Source organism: Haemaphysalis longicornis, unplaced genomic scaffold, assembly GCF_048455015.1.
Source record: "Haemaphysalis longicornis isolate Haplotype H1 unplaced genomic scaffold, Haemaphysalis longicornis Haplotype H1 scaffold_12, whole genome shotgun sequence".
In the NCBI taxonomy this organism is placed as follows: Eukaryota; Metazoa; Arthropoda; class Arachnida; order Ixodida; family Ixodidae; genus Haemaphysalis; species Haemaphysalis longicornis.
Genome location: NW_027526225.1, coordinates 4,147,511 through 4,164,207, shown reverse-complemented (window position 1 = coordinate 4,164,207; position 16,697 = coordinate 4,147,511). Strand labels below are relative to the sequence as shown.

General features: G+C 46.9%; 1 protein-coding gene across 1 annotated transcript in view; it reads left to right on the top strand.

Moving 5' to 3' along the window:
- The window catches only part of LOC144162218 (membrane-associated tyrosine- and threonine-specific cdc2-inhibitory kinase-like), a 51,543-nt gene that overhangs the window by 33,937 nt on the left and 909 nt on the right, over positions 1-16,697 (top strand). Inside the window, exons 9-10 of the mRNA XM_077692683.1 lie at positions 12,226-12,394; positions 15,151-15,268. Coding sequence (XP_077548809.1) covers positions 12,226-12,394; positions 15,151-15,268 — 287 coding nt within the window. The remainder of the gene's footprint in view (positions 1-12,225; positions 12,395-15,150; positions 15,269-16,697) is intronic.

Genomic DNA, 16,697 nt, shown 5'->3' with positions numbered 1-16,697 from the left:
AGCGGAAAAATGCAAAAAAAAAATAATTAGGTACCAACCATTGTTTTATTGAGACTATAACTTGTTTCGTCTCAGATTACTCATTTAAAACTGTCTGAAGTATCGTCGGACGACTGCTTCTGGCTCGCTGTCGCCCACACAGCAGGTCGTCCTCGGTGCAGTCCAGGGAATTGCTTATGCAGCACTTCAACACTCGCAAGACCATGTCATCGTGAAGCGAGCGCAAAGCATGGGACACTCGTGTGCAGACCGGTGCAGGCGGTCAGCAAACATCTTGGGCTATCCATTCGTAGAGACATCGCACGGCGCTAGTGGACAAAATTTGCCCCTTTGTACAGTAGCACAGGTGCACAGAGCAGCGCCCATAAAACGAGGCCTTCCGAGCGTTGCACACCGAGAGCTGCCCTTCAGCTAACGCCACTAGCAACACATCTTTTGGTGATACCGAACTGGCGCAAGGCGGACACGTCATTGGCCCTGGAAAACTGCCAACTTTTCTTTTAAATGCTGCTGTAAACTGGCACCAAGTGCCTAAACTCATTTTGAGCAAGAAGAAAATTGCACGCACACATTCGCTGACAGCGAGAGAAGCAATAAAACAAAGATGGCGTCGCGTCCGCATGATGGTGGTGGCGATGGTGCCTTTGGGGTTTGGATGGGCTCGATGGGCTGCCTGGTCGCCAGATGACAACTGCCAGTGACTGGAATATAGGTCGAGGGGTGACTTTTCGGCAAATTTTTCTGTAAAAAATCTCGACCTATATTCCGCATTATACGGTAACATTGCCTTGGTGGTCTTTGCCCTAGCTGGCCTTGCGCCAGTAAACAAAAACCATCATCATCATCCTGATCATATTAATTTATTTTATTTCAACATACTACCAATACCATTCGAGCCTTTTTTGCAGGTAGGGCAATGGGGACATTTTAAATGCACAGAATACAAGTGCGGTTCTCATTCATAGAAAAAGACAAAATGCCGATATAAACATGTCAGTTTTTCTAAATGAAAAGCATAGGTTAAGATTTAAACATGAAATCACAGGCGTCAAAGTTCTACCAAATTCATGCAAACAAAGGAGCAGAATTTTGCGGTTATATTTAGCAACAGTGGTTGAAGAACAAGGAAAGCGAGACATTTTTAGCGGAAAATTAACATAAGAATTTCTGATTGATTGATTGTAGGGTTTAATGCGCCGACGCAACGCAGGCGATGAGGCGCGCCGTAGTGGAGGGCTCCGGATTAATTTTGACCACCTGGGGATCTTTAACGTGCACCGAAATCTCGGACACACGGGCGTTTTTGCTTTTCGCCTCCATCAGAAAAGCGGCCGCCGCGGCCGTGAATCGAACCCGCGTACTCGTGCTCAGCAGCGCAACGCCTTAGCCACTGAGCCACCGCGTCGGGTAACATAAGAGTTACTACGTAATACTGAACTTCAGAAGTGAGCTAGAGAGAAAGAAACCATGTGGATGCAATTGATCGTATACTGGGGTTTGCTCTGTTCATTCAGCTTGGAGTTGTTTTGGTTAACTTACCGTATTTTCACGCGTATAACCTGCCCCTGAATATAATCCGCACCTCCACTTTCAGCCCGTCAGGAAAGAAAAAAAACCTCACGTATTGCCCGCACATTTAATACCCAAAAGGCTGCACCAACACTACTGCTCGAGCAACACATCACATACTATGTAGACAGAAAAAGCGTATGTTTAGCAAGTAGAACACATTTGACTGCAAGGCGAAAGTCACAATTCACTAATAAAATTCAGGAAAAACCTCGCGTATTATCCGCACCCCTACTTTGCCACTGAAATTTTTGCGTTTTTGGTGCGAGTTATACGCGCAAAAATACGGTATTTTATGTAGGGGCTTTTCTACTAGTATTACGCATTGTTTCATGGATGCGCTACCGGGAACCAATTGCTACCATTAATGTGGTCAGACTCAAATAACTCCCGTCAACGCTCTGTTGGTGAGAATGCCCAACTACTCATGGACATGGTCCCCACTTTCCAACTAAAGAAAATCCTTAAATTTCACCTTGTTTCAACTGTGACTGTCCTTTTTTTATTTTCCTTCATAGGATGCCGAAAATACGGTAAGCACTCTGGCAAAGCTACCTTTCCAATCGTGCAGGTTTCTTTTGGGCAGTTTTGTCAAATTTAGTCTGAATTCTTTTTTTTTTTAACATTTGTATTAGACGTGAAATAATGCCCTTGGCGGAACCGTGTTTTGAAAGTAATAGGGATGGGCGAATATAGATTTTGAGGTTCGAAGCGAATTCGAAGCGAATAGTGATTTGGTCGAATAATTTCGAATCGAATAGTTCGAATAGTGCACATTGCAAATCACAAAGACAAATGAGCAACTTGTGACCTGACTAATGTACACATTTTTTTCTAATAATTAGAACTCACGTAGGCACAGCATTGTGTAAAACTATTACCAGTTGAACATTTATTGCAAAATCTTACACACAGCTTTCCTTTGCTGTATTCACAAGTTTTCATGAAGAAATGCCTGTTGCGTCACATGCTCTAGGTGCAGCAGTTTCCGCCGGCTGCTCATTCACAAGTTTAAGCGCCGCCTAGAAACTCGCAGAGTTAAGCGCCGCCTAGAAGCTCCGCTAAAAAAGAAGTATTGTAGCCACTAGTATCCTCGGCCGTAGCCAAGCAAAGCGCAAGTGGCTGGCCGCCATTTTGAATAGGCTCGCTTAGTGCGGCGTACTGCCACGCTGTGCGAGCCTATTCAAAATGGCGGCATGCCTATTCAAAATGGCGGCCTGTACAAGTCTGCTGGCTTGGTGCCGCTATGTTCGGAGCGGTGTCGTTTCAGTGCCGCCTTTTTTTTTTAACTTAAGTGTGCTGGCGGCCGAGAGCTTCGTCGTACCTCTAGGCAAGGCAGCAACTCGGCAGTGCCGGCACTGATAATAGAAATGTCCGCGTCGGTGGGTCTTGAGCCAAGCCTGGGGTAATTCTCGGAAAGCTTGACCGAAAAGCTTGGCTTTTAGCTGCCTATTCGGGAGCATCGAATAATTCGAAAATATCGAATACCTGCATTCGGATCGAAGCGAATAACGAATAGAGAGCTATTCGATCGAATATTCGACAATACCGAATATTCGCCCATCCCTAGAAAGTAAAAATTCGTGGAAAATTTATAAGAATGCATATAAAAAGGGCCCTGCAAGCAGGTTTGAAAGCATGGATCATACCGCTATTCGTCTGAAAGGGTTAGTTTAAAAAATGAGACCAATTTTTTAGGCTTTGCATTGCCCCATACATTTGATAATGCTTGTTAGAATCGCACTACAGTTAAACCTCGATATAACGAAGTCGTACTTGCGGGCGAAAATTTTGTTAAATCGAGAATTTCGTAAAATTGAGGTTTCGATTTTACAGTTAATTTAACCAGTTATTGAGGTCTCAATACCTTGCCCATCGTACAGAAACAACTGCTATGTAGTTACCTCTCCACTTAAGGCGAAATTTGTACTAAAACGCCGCGAAAATTGTGTGAATTAAGTAAGAGCTTCAACACTTAGGCAATGGAATTCGGATAGCCGACAGTAGTTCGTGTCCTCGTAAAACCGGTGCTTTTTCCGCAACGCCTCATTAAATATGATAGCAGACTAGGTTTCCAATTTTTCTTTTTTTATTTCGGTCACTACTAAACGCCGCTGTTAGTCAATTGAACCCGCGTCCATGCCCCGTGAACTTCACCCCGGCGAGGTTATGCTTTTTTATGCACAAAGGCTCTGCAGTATGGGCGCGTGATGCAACCACGACACTCGAGATAAAGCCATGATTGAGAGTTGAGCGGAGTACACGCGGACCGCTTCACTTAGTGGAGCAGCGCTTCCGTGCTCCCGCTAAAGTGGAAAGCTTACATTAAATACCTTCTGTCCAAATTCGATTAAGCAATTACTTTTATGCCCGCTGAGCCCTAAAGAAACCGATTTCTCCACATCGCAGCTGTCTAATGAACACTTTTTGACCACGTTCAGAGAGCAATTTATTGCCACCAGCATTCGATGTTCAAGCCGTAGTGAAGAAGTCCGTAAGCAGTGCTTGGCGTTTTTTCTTGACCAGGGTGGGCTTTACGTGACGCTCGTATGCTGACAGCGCTAACAAGGCTTGCTCTTAAACATTCGCGTGCGCCTGCGTGCCTCCGCAGAACGTCGATGGCAACCATCACTTCGGTGGCCTTCGGTTTCACCGACACGTCCTCAGGCTCTAGTTCGGAACACTTTTCTTTCCCCTGGGGTGCTCATGCTGCTTATAAGACCCACCTAATGATGCACGAACAAGATATTAATGTGGTTATTAGCGAGCACAACCCAGGGCAGCAGCACCGTGAGCAAGGACTCGTAGAAAAAACACTTGAAGTAGGCTTCGGCAGTTTAAGCATAGAGGGCGCTGGCGTAGGCAACGATGGAGACGTCAAAATGGTGGCCGCACTATTAAACCGTTCATGACCGCTAGCGGTTTTTGAGCAGCTTGTCAACCGTTGTCAACCGCATAATTCACCGCTTTTCTTTCATTTTAGCCTTTTAAGAGTTAATGTGAGTACTGAATGTTTTTCAATGTAGGCTCCGAGAGGCAAAATAAAGAGTTAATGTGAGTACTGAATGTTTTCAATGTAGGCTTTGAGAGGCAAAATAAAGAGTTAATGTGAGTACTGAATGTTTTCAATGTAGGCTCCGAGAGGCAAAATAAAACGTGCCTCGACCGGAATTTCGTTCTTCCTTTCTCGCCATGACTTCGTTAAATCGGAAGCGCCGCACGAAATTACTTCGTAAAATCGAGATAAAAATACATGGATTTAGCAAAATTTTGATGGAAAACTTGAAAAAATTCGTTATATCGCGAATTTCGTTAAATCGAGGTTCGTTATATCGAGGTTCAACTGTAGTACACTGAAGCACTTGTGGTCATGGTTCCCGCGTGAAATGAAAGTTGCCCCTCCTGAAAGATAGTACCATCAACACAGCTAAAAGCAGCAGAATGACTTCTTTGCATTTGTCTTTTGCCGCGGGAAAATTTTGCGAGCCCTTTTTAAACGAGCCTCTTTTCTGCAGGCTAGTCAAAGTAAGAATTTAGGAGAAATTGTAAATTTCGATTTTGCTATTGTAAATCACTAAATATTTCTTTGATTTGCGACTATTTGGACAAAGTAGTTATTCGCTTTGTATTCGCTTTTAAAAGCAAAAGCCACTATTCACATACACCTACCAATTTGACCTAGTCTTTGTAGTTTTCCAGTTTGTGCGAATCATTTGATGTGGAGCTTCTAAGTGCTTGTTTTACGCATCTGTGGGGCCATTTGTGGCATGACGTGCAACATGAGATGCAATTCTGTGTGTAGCACAGTAAAACCTAGATGTAACGAACCACGTAATTATTTTTAGCTTGAAGTTTATGCACAGCATGTATTTTCACCCTCTGTGTAACGAAGTCCCATTTGCCGAAATTTCAATGTAATGAAGTTTCATGGAGAATTAGGTATGAAATTTTAGTTGTCGAATTACAGTAGAATCTCGATAAACGGAAATCGCTTAAACGGAATTGCCGCTTAAACGGAACAGTAGCCTGTAAGTTGGTTGGTTTTGTATTCGGATAACGCAAAAACACTCTCGGTAATCGGAACTAAATTTTCGGCCTCACCGTGTAAACGGAACCAGAATTGGAACTTCTTGTGATACCCATTGGTCTGAGAACCACATTTTTACGGTTCCGGCTGTTGTGTTTTTGTTTTGTTTTTCTTCCTCCACATTTTTTAAGCCTCGTCTCGTTAGTGGTCAGCCGTGTTAGCGCAACAAATGCAACATCGCAATTTTTGTTCCACTCGTTCGGTCTCGATTCAAGACGCCGAGGTTTCAGGGCTCAGCTCCTACCGCCTCGTGTGTGCCATCGTGGTGCTATTCGCGCTTCATTACCGCGTTGCCGTCTTCTAAATTCCGTGGCTCATAAGAACTGACAAAGTTGAGGCCTCTAGCCTCCGTGAAGGTGCATTTGCAAGGACTCAAACAAAAATAATTGATGCATTTTGTAGTGCACAGTGACTCATTGTTGCCAAATCAACTTTGTGAATTCTGTGCCTATTCCTCTTGTAGTTTTCTTGCTTTCTGAAAAACATTCACGTGCATTCACCTTCTAGTGCTTAGAGTTCCATGAAATGTCATTACAACTGCGTAGCCACATAAATTTGCACCTTTGCACATCTCTCTCAATAAACGGAACTCCTGTTAAACGGAACTAATTTTTTCGGTCCCTTGAAGTTCTGTTTATCGAGAGTCCATTGTATATTTTGGGAGATGCAAGCACCGAAACAAGGTTCCAAATAAAACTCGGAGACTCGGGTTGCCCAGTCCCGCGGATGCAGCGAGCCACGAAGTCCGTGAGCGAGCTCTTCACCTACGAGCTCCTTGCAGAAAGTGACTCGCGCCACATGTGGCAGTGGGAGGAGCCTGACAACTTTCGCCAATGGGGAGGTGCGCACCCTATGGCGGGAGCTTTGAAGCACGCGGGGATGCCGGCTGGCCCTACCAGAGATGATTAGGCTTACCACCGCGGGGGATATTTGATGGGTGCTTTTTAAGCCGCACGTATGACGTTTTACAGTGAAAATTTCGCCCACGTTATCCGCTTTTTTCCCGCACAAACAACTTCCTTTGCCCCTCATGTTGCGTTTCAGCGAGCGGTTAGAACTAGAAGCGGTCGCTGGAGCTACCTGCACCGTGCAGACGGTCTCCGCGGCTGCGTCAGCACGCCTGTGGCTGGCGAGGCGCGTTTTTGCGAGCAGAAAACGCCCCATGCGGTTCACGCTGATGCCCGCATGGACGATTAAGCCCTGACAGAAGCAGCGCGCCAGCCGTGTATGTGCGCCCCGTTTTTGTTTGCAAAAACCACTTCACGCGGTTAACACCATTTTAACCGCGAATTTCAGTGTAGCGGAATTTCAATGTAACGAAGTAAGTTACAAATTTTACTGACTTCGTTACATCGAGGTTTGACTGTATTGAAATTCTAATGGTTAGACCAGCACGTTCATTAGCAGCACACGGTAAAAGTTTATGAAGAATATGAAAGAACAAAAAGAATATGAAGGGCTTGAAGAGAAGGTATTGAATGTTTTTGCGCGTTTCCTTTTGCTCGCTTTGACATGTTTCAAATTGCGACAAAATTACGGTGTCGCCGGTTGACTGTTAGCTGGCACCAGAAACCTTGGGTGCATTTTCCGTGCCATCAGCTACCAGTTTGAGCGTGTTGTTTTGAGGATATTTGGGTATACGTATTGGAATGGCCACAGGGTGCTCACGGTCAATGAGAAAGAACACATACATGTACCAGTGAAGTTAAATTATTTAATGAAAATGCATTTGTGTTCAACCCTTGAGATAACGCTTAGTATGTACGGTGGGTATGCAAAGCAAACAGATTGACCATGGCTTGGTAGCATGTGATTTGCATTTGTAGCTAAGCACACAAGGATGTCGACATGAGTACCGTATAAGTCGGAATATAGGTCGATGTTTTTTACCGAAAAATTCACTGCAAACTCACCCCTCAACCTATATACCGGTCATCAGCATAATGTTGTCATCTGGCAACCAACCGGTCAGCCAATCGGGCCCATCCAAACCGCAAAGGCACCATTGCAACTGACATCAATTGAACTCACCGCCCTCCCTCCCTCCTTCCCTCCCTCTCTCTCTCCCCCCCTCTCTCTCTCTCTCTCTTGCTTCTGTTGCTGTCAGTGAGCGTGTGCGTGGTATTTTCTTCTTTCTCAAGATAAGTTCTGGCACTTAGCACCGGTTCACAACAGCACTTAAAGAAAACGTATAGTATGCCAAGCCAACAGCAACATGTCTGACCAGGACCCGTTCAGTGTCTCCAAAAACAGTGCACGCTCATGGGGCAGCTCTCGGTATGCAACGCTCGGAAGACCTTGTTTTGTGGGCGCTGCTCTGTGCACCTGGAAATGAGGGACAAAATGACCACTTTTGTCCGCGAGCATTGTGCGACGTCTCTACGAATAATGGTCGGCGTCAACACTAAGACGCTTGCTGGCTGCCCACGGAAACCGGCTCTCACGGCGGTCTGCTCATAGGAGTAATTGCTTGGCGTCCGTTTCTGAACACACGGTCTTCTGAGTGTTTAAAAAGTGCTGCATAAGCGATTCCCCAGACTGCACTGAGGACGACTTGCTGTGGGGGCGGCAACCAGACAGAGGTAGTCATCTGACAAGATTTCAGAGTAACCTCTCACAAATCAAGTGCTTTTAGCCTCAATAAAACGATATGTGCATAATTCTTTTTTTTTTCCCCATTTCTTGGCCGCAAGGTGAGGGGGTCGATATTCTGGCTCGACTTAAATGCCGACTTATACGGTAACTTCTTTAGGAAAATTCTTGTATTTTGTGTGCATTAACTCGTGTATGTATGTGTTATGCACATAGTGTTAAAGGGGCCCTAAATAGGCTGCCAAATGTTACGATTTTGCGTGCGCGGTCACTGGAGTACTATCCAAGGAACGTCATCCCGCAAAAATTGTTTAAATGCGTTAAGTATTAGCCGAGTTATCGCTCATTAAAAGGGGCCACCCATAAGGCCTGGGGCTCTCCTCCTCTAGTAGCTCCTCCGAAGCACTGTGGAAGCCGCGACGTCATCGACCCGGCGCAAGACCACCGAGAGAAACAGGGCAATCCATCACCCTCCTTGATGTACGTGCAGTCATTGGCTGCGCCAAGCCCTGCGCGCGCTTTTTTTTTTTAGCACTCGACGCGCATGCTCCGCCCACCAGATTCCGGTTGCACGGTGAGCGCTGTCGCTGTGGTTCGCGTTCGCGGCGCCGCACTGGGCAGTGTCTCGTGCGTCATAGAGGCGCGTCAGAGCCGGAAAGAACTGCGTCAGAGCGCGCAAGTGTGGCGGCAAGGTATGGTTGGTGAGCCAGGGGAGGAAGTGAAATCTTTTTTTCGTGTTTGTGCGGCCCCTGCTTTACGCAGAGGTGTAATATTTGGTACACGTTGTCGTGAAGGGGTACTCTAGCGATTGCGCGATTGAAATGGCGACATTCGGAAGCCTATTTAGGGCCCCTTTAACATTCTTGTATTCTACGTAGGGATAAGCTTAAAATCTGACAGGCCCTGAAATGTTTGTGGTTACTACGTTGGCCTGATTGCAAAGAAGTTAACGGCCACGAGATTAGAGTTTCGAGTGTCTGTGGGGGTAACTCTGGCAGGTGCATTCCATGAACGGCACACACTCGCTACCACAGTTGGTGAAGCTTCCAGACCAAATGTTCTCCATTAATCCAAAACTGCTGGAACTCTCGAGGCAAGGAATGCACACACAGGTCGTGGTGGCGACGCCATCTGTTATCCCTTGTGAGACGCTCACTGCAAAGTGTTCGAAGCCCGTATTCACGCAACATTGGCCGCACGGTGCATTGCAGGTTGGCAACCCGGGTTTGTCTCAAACATGGCCGGTTGCACGGTGCGCACAGGGTGACCAAACGGGCTTGTCTCAGACGTGGCCGATAGTACGGTCGTCCACGGATTCTGGTTCAGAGCTGGGGCCTGTGGAGCACAGTAACGATGGACTCTGCACTCCGATGCACTCCGACTCTGACTTTTGCAAGACAATGGAAATGAGGGTGTCAAAAGTATGTAGAAAGTAGCGAGAGTGAGTGCGCAACTCATGGAGTAGGAATAACGCATGTCTTTTGAGAGGTTGAGTGGGGCTTGTATCAATGAACTCATATTAAACTAATACTGACACTGAATTTTTAGTTCTGTTTTTATGGTAAAGTATGTTTAATGGCCTAACAGCGCTTTTAATATGAAACGGCCTGAATATCACCACTTTCGGTTTCCATTTCTTTGAGCTCTGAAGGTGCAGTGCATACAGCGGAACGACGCCATGAACTTGTTTTGTACAGAGATGTCTTACTGCTGCAGAGGCCGGCAAAGGCGTTGGTTTCCACCGAAGTTGCGCTGCCTGAAGGCGTTAGGCCTACCATCACAGTGGATATGTGATGACCGCTTCTGATAGAGGCGCGAATGGTGAATTTTATTGCGATTCTAAGGTTTATCATCAGCTCCTTTTTTGCGTGTGGAACTTTCTTTTCGCCGAGAGTGCCATTCCAGTGACTGTTGACCCTCACTTGCTGCATGCTGCAGCAATGCTGCAAGCGTCGTGCCGACTGCTCAGTGAGCTGTGCGTGTGAAGCAACGTCCCAAGATTCCTGCGAAGCGCCTGTAAATCTCACTTTTGTCGCCCAAGGTCAGATTGAAATGTGCTCCACGCATTGCAGACCGTCATCCGTACTTCAGCCAGGGTATTATGTTGAGTTGAAAAATTGGACTGTAAAGTAACATTAGCCAAGAAAATTGGTGTGGGTACCCTTTTGAGGACATATTTATGTGTGCATAACTCGAAGTTCAAGTATATGAGTGAGAATTGAGATTGAAGGGGTACCCGCCGCGGTGGCTCAGTGGCTAAGGCGTTGTGCTGCTGAGCGCGAGGTCGCGGGTTCGATTCCCAACTACGGCAACCGCTTTTCTGATGGAGGCGAAAAGCAAGAACGTCTGTGTGTACGAGATTTCGGCGCACGTTAGTGATCCCCAGGTGGTCAAAATTCACCCAGAGGCCTCCACTACAGCGCACCTCATCACCTGCAATGCGTCGGCGCATTAAACCCTACAATCATTATCATTGAAGGGGTGCATTATTCGTCATCATCATCATGTTGACTGCCTTTTCCACAGACTTCCAACAGTTTGTGTCCTTCTTTGCCTGCTAGTTTTTTTATCTCACCCCTACAACGAGTCCTCCCCGTCCCCAGGCACCTGTTCTGTTTATTCTGGTGGTATACCTGTTGTGTCAGTCTCAACATCTCAAGGCCCACCCAGATCTACCTCTTTATCATAATCTGAATTTCCATGCGAGTGCATTCCTCGCGGAAAAGGAGCCGATGATAAAGTGTTGGACTTATTGCCCTTCTTTCCGTGTATCTTTTTCTTTTGAGGTGTTCAGTGAGGCCCCAAGTTTCTGCCTAACATGTTGGCAGGCATAACCTTCTGTTCCTTATTTGAAAGTTCTTTCAAAGTACACCCCAGCGCATGTTAATTTTACCACCGACTTTTTTTTTTAAGGTTGCGAGCAGCACTGGCAACTTATCCCGGCTAATTACATCCACTTGCCTCTGCTAACGTTTTTATTGCCTGGACTGGAGGGCTGCCTTGCAACTGGTCTGTTTAATGCTACTTTCGATTTTTTCACATTCCTTTTTTTTAACATCACAGCTCAACTTCTCAAATGTTACCTGAATTGTTCTTGATACGTCTTCTCTTGTCTCGCTGAACAAGACAATGTTGTTTGCAATTCTCAGGTCACTGAGATATTTCCCATTTACTCTCTTTCCTTCCCACAATGATTCCCCTGTAAATACTCCCTCTAGATAGGGTGTAAAATAACTCTTGTGTTAGTTGTGAATGTGAAAGCAGTAACACCTAACTGAACGCTGCTGAATGGATTTTTTTTTTTCAGTGCTGCGCTGCTAGTGCTATTTTTGTGCTTTTCTGCTGCGGGGAATCTGTGGCATAATAGTATAACTGCACTGCTGAGGCCACTACCCCCCGCGATGTAGGTGCTTCAGACTTCACAGTGGTGAGGTGTATACTGTGTGACATTGTACTGTCAATCGCGAGAGTGACCGTTGGGCAGTACACCCCTGAGGGCTTGTTCTACTATTTACTGCGATCTATTTGTCCCAAGAGGATGCAGTTGTGTCTCAGTACTCTGGCCAGCAGCCACGGTGGTGTGGTATAACTTGCTTGATTGATAAAACGCACTTGGGAGTTCAGAACTCCCCTCTCCTCTCTTGAATGCACAGGAACATAGAGAAGTATCGTGTGAAGCGTATAAGCAAGCAATAATGTACAATATTCATCATTATCACCACTTCAGGACGAATGCCTCCCCGAAGGATTTCCAGTGGCTTCTACCATGTGCCTTCTGTGCCCATTCTTTGCCCGAAATTCTTAATCTTTCCTTGCATTCGATGTTTGAGCAATATTATGTTCAATGTTAAATTCAAGCAATATTTTATTCAGAATTATATTCAAGCAATACAATGTTTGAGCAAGAACGTAAAACTTTCTGGCATACAAGCAAGGATGTAGATGCGCAACAAAAACGAGCCTGTCTTGCTCCACAGGTGGCGCGGATTCAGGACCTCTTCATGGCGGGCCTGTATTGGCTGCAAGGGATCCTCCGGTGGGCCTGGACCCTCCCGGTCTCCTGGTTCAAGGCGCTCTGGGGGCGTTCCCATCGCTACGACATCTCGCCCCAGCAGTCGCTCTCGGACACCGACTGTTTTTCAGACGGTTTGTCGCTGTTTCGGTGGCCCAGTCGTGTTCTCTCTTTCTTCGTCGTAGCGGCCGTTACCCAACGTAGCGTTGCATTCATTAACGAATTGCCTTCAGTTTTGCCTTTAGGCGTCTTGGCTTGCAGAGTTTGTGCACGGACGGAGTGCCTCCAAATGCGGGTTGTGGGCTAACGTACGAGATAGCAGAGGACCCCGGCTAGCTTTGCTAGAGAACGCTACGCGCCGTACACTAGCCCTGCGGAATCCGAAGACTCACGCACGGGTTCGAGTACTCACATGCGGTAGACAGGCTCCGGCAGTCCAAAGTGAGGCTTTATTGCCTGGCAGATACAGGGCATACACCAGACAACACGACTATCGCTCGCGGGGAGACAGTGGCTCCTGTCGCTCGCTCAAGCCGCTGGGCTCAGACCTCGATATCCGTCATCACGGCTGCGGGAGCAGGGGAGGCATCCCGAGGCGACCGATCAGGGCAGAATCTCTCGGCAGAGTCCGTGGGGCCAACTGGGTTCACCGTCATCGGGGCATTCGGCGTAGGCACAGCCGAGCCAACCGACTCCGACCAAATCGCCCAGTCGACTCCCCGGGGGCCGGCGGAGCGCTCGTTTGTCCCGCAGGTCAGCTCGGAGGGGAGAGGAGATCTTCCCCAGGTCGGGGAGAGGGTGGCGCGCAGGAAGGTGGCAAACTGGTCCTCCTTCCCCCGCGCCCTCGCGCACACGTTCGCGGCGAGCCGGTTCGGCGCGCGCACGGGGTCACGAAGAGGACACGACCTACGTGACGCGCCGGCTACCCAAAATGGCGGCTCCCAGCTCGCGGAAACATGTGCAGGCGAGGCGTAGGGAAACAAGGGTCTCCACAGGGTTTTATGAAGGAAAGAATTTTTTTGTCCCAGGAGGTAGTTAATACATGCGGACTCTAAACCACTCTATTAGACAAGAACGCATCTTTCTTTTGTGTGTGCGTGTGTGTGTGCGTGTGCGCACGCGCGCATGTGCATGTGCATGTGTGCGCGCGCGCGTGCGCGTGTGTGCAGATTCTGGAAGGTCACATTGATGACTGTTAGCACTTTCAGGGTTGGGTCTCGACTTAGACCGGAAATTTCTGTTGATCAGCTGAACTGACAGCGCAGTGACTGTGAATGGATGCTTGGGGTCTCCTGGTTCAAGGGTTCGAGTACTCACATGCGGTAGACAGGCTCCGGCAATCCAAAGTGAGGCTTTATTGCCTGGCAGATACAGGGCATACACCAGACAACACGACTATCGCTCGCGGGGAGACAGTGGCTCCCCGCTGGTATACTCTCGTACTGGTATACTCTCTTAAGATGCAGAGTTGCTGGCCACTCGTGTCAGTTCAGCGCTGTATAAAATAATTTGCTCACATGCCCCAGAAAAAAGTGAACTTCGGGTTAGCATCATCTTTGTTGTGAAAATGCGGCAAATATCAAAAGGAAGTAAATGTATTAAGTGAGCGATAATTTGTGTTACCCTGTTTGTCCAATAGGGCATTAGGACTTGCCTAGTGTTGGCCTGTTCATTCTCCTTCACTGTTGTACTTTCAAGTGCCAAATGACATCCTCCCTTAAGGCAAATTTTCTAGCACGTTTTAAGGTTTGATATTGCGCTCGTTTGTACCCACTTTATTTGAGTGTTGTCAATCTTATTGAGGGAAGGCAGCCCTTGTGGTGGTAAGTCACTTCGCCGATGAATTCCACACATTTTTGAGACAGATTGAGATAACGTTTGTGGGCACTTTTTCCGTATGAAAACAAAACAAAAAAAAACTTCCTGCTGACAAAACTCGTGCACGGCCTTACAACATTAAAGTTATTAACTGACTGATGATTACTGGTAACATATCGCGGCAGCTTTTGCAAAGTGAGTGGTGCAATTTGGAGCTGATGGAGGGCTGGTTTTTTTTTTTTAACACGGAAGTGTTTTATGCCGAGATACACAAACCTTACTGACATCACCAGAACAAGGTCCACTGGAGCGGTGGCACTAGGATTCGAGCCCACGATCAGTCTGGCCGCAACGGGAGGTGTACAACGCTGTGCCAACTGAGCCACGTAGTCATGCCTGAATAGCTCTCCGAACGCGCGTTATGTCCTTTCCTCTAACTTCTCCATTCAGATGGTGCTGCCGTCTGGGAGAGGTGAAGCGAAGTAGTGCGTCATGACGCGAATGAGCGCCCATAGTTGGCACCTCGATAGGGCAGTGTATAGCAGCGGAAGCTGCTGTGTTTATCCGCCCGCCGCCGCGTTCCACAAGCCGAGTTTGTCGCAACGCAAGCGTCTGGCGTAGAGGCCACGGAGAAGGACCAATGTGGTCGCACCTTTGCTTAAGCGGCCTGCCGGCAGGACGTCGCTCGCCAAGCACACCCACAAGACTGCTGCCAACCCGCAAATCATGCTCCTTTCGCTTAGCGGACTGTGACTTCACCAAACGATTCGCTGACAACCCGTTTGGTTTCGTTTGCACGGTTTGCGAGCACCTGGGGTTTCAGTCGTTTTTACGCAATGCTCTGGCGTGTGTAATCCAGTGTCTAATGTTGATGCGTCTAGCGGTGCCATACCGACGAAATATAAATGGCCATGTGCAAGTTCATATTGATGCACAATAAACATTCAAATGCTCCTGTGGAGGCACATTTTACTGTTGTTTTACCGATTGCTATGCAGGAAGGATCAACTACATTTTTTTTAAAGATTCTAACAAAACGCTTCTTCTATTTGATTTTTTTTTTCTTTCATAGATGAAGCTTTTGAAGACTCTTCTGCTGAAAATGGCCTCGGCTTGCACCCGGACAGCTTTTCGTTGTGTGGCTCAAATGGGAGGAGAAACAGCTTCGACAGCGACTACTCGCCCAAAAGGTGAGTTTTGGAGTTGTTTTTTTTTTTTTTTTTTTTCTTCTTTGTTTCTTCCCTTTTTTCATTTCTTGTCAGTCGGAGACACCCATCTCGAATTCATTTGTTTTCAACCGGAAAACACACCTCTCGCTTTCTTCTGGTTTTCTATGCATGTGCAGCTTTCCCGCTCATGGCAGTCCTTTCAACAGTGATTACTCTGCAATTTTTTAGCGAAATGAAAAGTTCTTTTGCACAGCTAATATTTGGGGTGAATACTTGCTTTGTGCACAGTTTCAAGTCGCGCACGTTGCGCGACTAGGTTCCTGAGCCATGGAAACTATCCCATAGAAATGCATGAGGAGTAAGATTTGGCAGCGAATTACACAAAAAATATTCAGAATTCTGGAAACTTCTTTTAGTGTTTTCATCTTCACGTTGACTTCTGGCTTTATGCCAAATATCACTTTCCTCAAGTGGTTTTGCTAGGTTCCTGAGAGGTTGGAATTTTGAGCGAGAAAGCTGGGTATGCCCTAAAATTTTACTGAAGCGATGGGAGAGCAACATTTTAAAAGAAATGTGAATGTGTATATGCATTGCAGTATTCGAAATGTGTAGTCACCTGGGCTACTTTGGCACTGCATTCCCTGTGAAATTTACCTTCTTCACTGCGTGTGGCACGTGTTCTTAGGCACTGTACCCTTCTGACCACATTACCACTTAGCTACAGACGAGTGAGTAACGTAAAAGGCCCCACGCAACACTGGCCCAAGCTTACATTAGACTAGTTCATTCAGCCAATTTTCTGCTTGCCTAGCCAATTGGAAGCCTAAGCAAACAAAAAGCAGTTGTTTCCGGGCGGAAGGTGCACTGCTATCTTATCTTCTTTTTATCTGGAAAGGGCAAAGGTGGCAGATAAGCAGGTACAGTTGGACCTCGTTATAAGAGACATGGATGTAAGGGACAAATGGGTATAAGAGACACTATTCACCCACTTGGTTGGCTGCCATATCTTTCCCATTAAATTGACCTCTTTATAACAGACATCGGGGATGTAGAACAGTTATAAGGCACAAGTATCCTTGAACTTTAATCGACAATCTCGCTTGTAGCAGACATTTTAACTTCAGGTGCAGTGCCACCAGTCACTAACTGCAGGACCAATGTGGTCACACCTTTGCTTAAGCGACCTGCCGGCAGGACGTCGCTCGCCAAGCACACCCACAAGACTGCTGCCGACCCGCAAATCATGCTCCTTTCGCTTAGCGGACTGTGGCTTCACCAAACGATTCGCCTGCAGTCACTATTTATTATACATTCAGCAAATACAAAGTGGTTCAGTCAGCTATGAAATAACGATGAGAAGCCCTGCCAGTGGAAATGCAACTTACAGAAGTGGTTGAAGCTTACTGCCATCCACTGGATGGAGTGCGAATGCAGGCTCTCCCACTCGCAT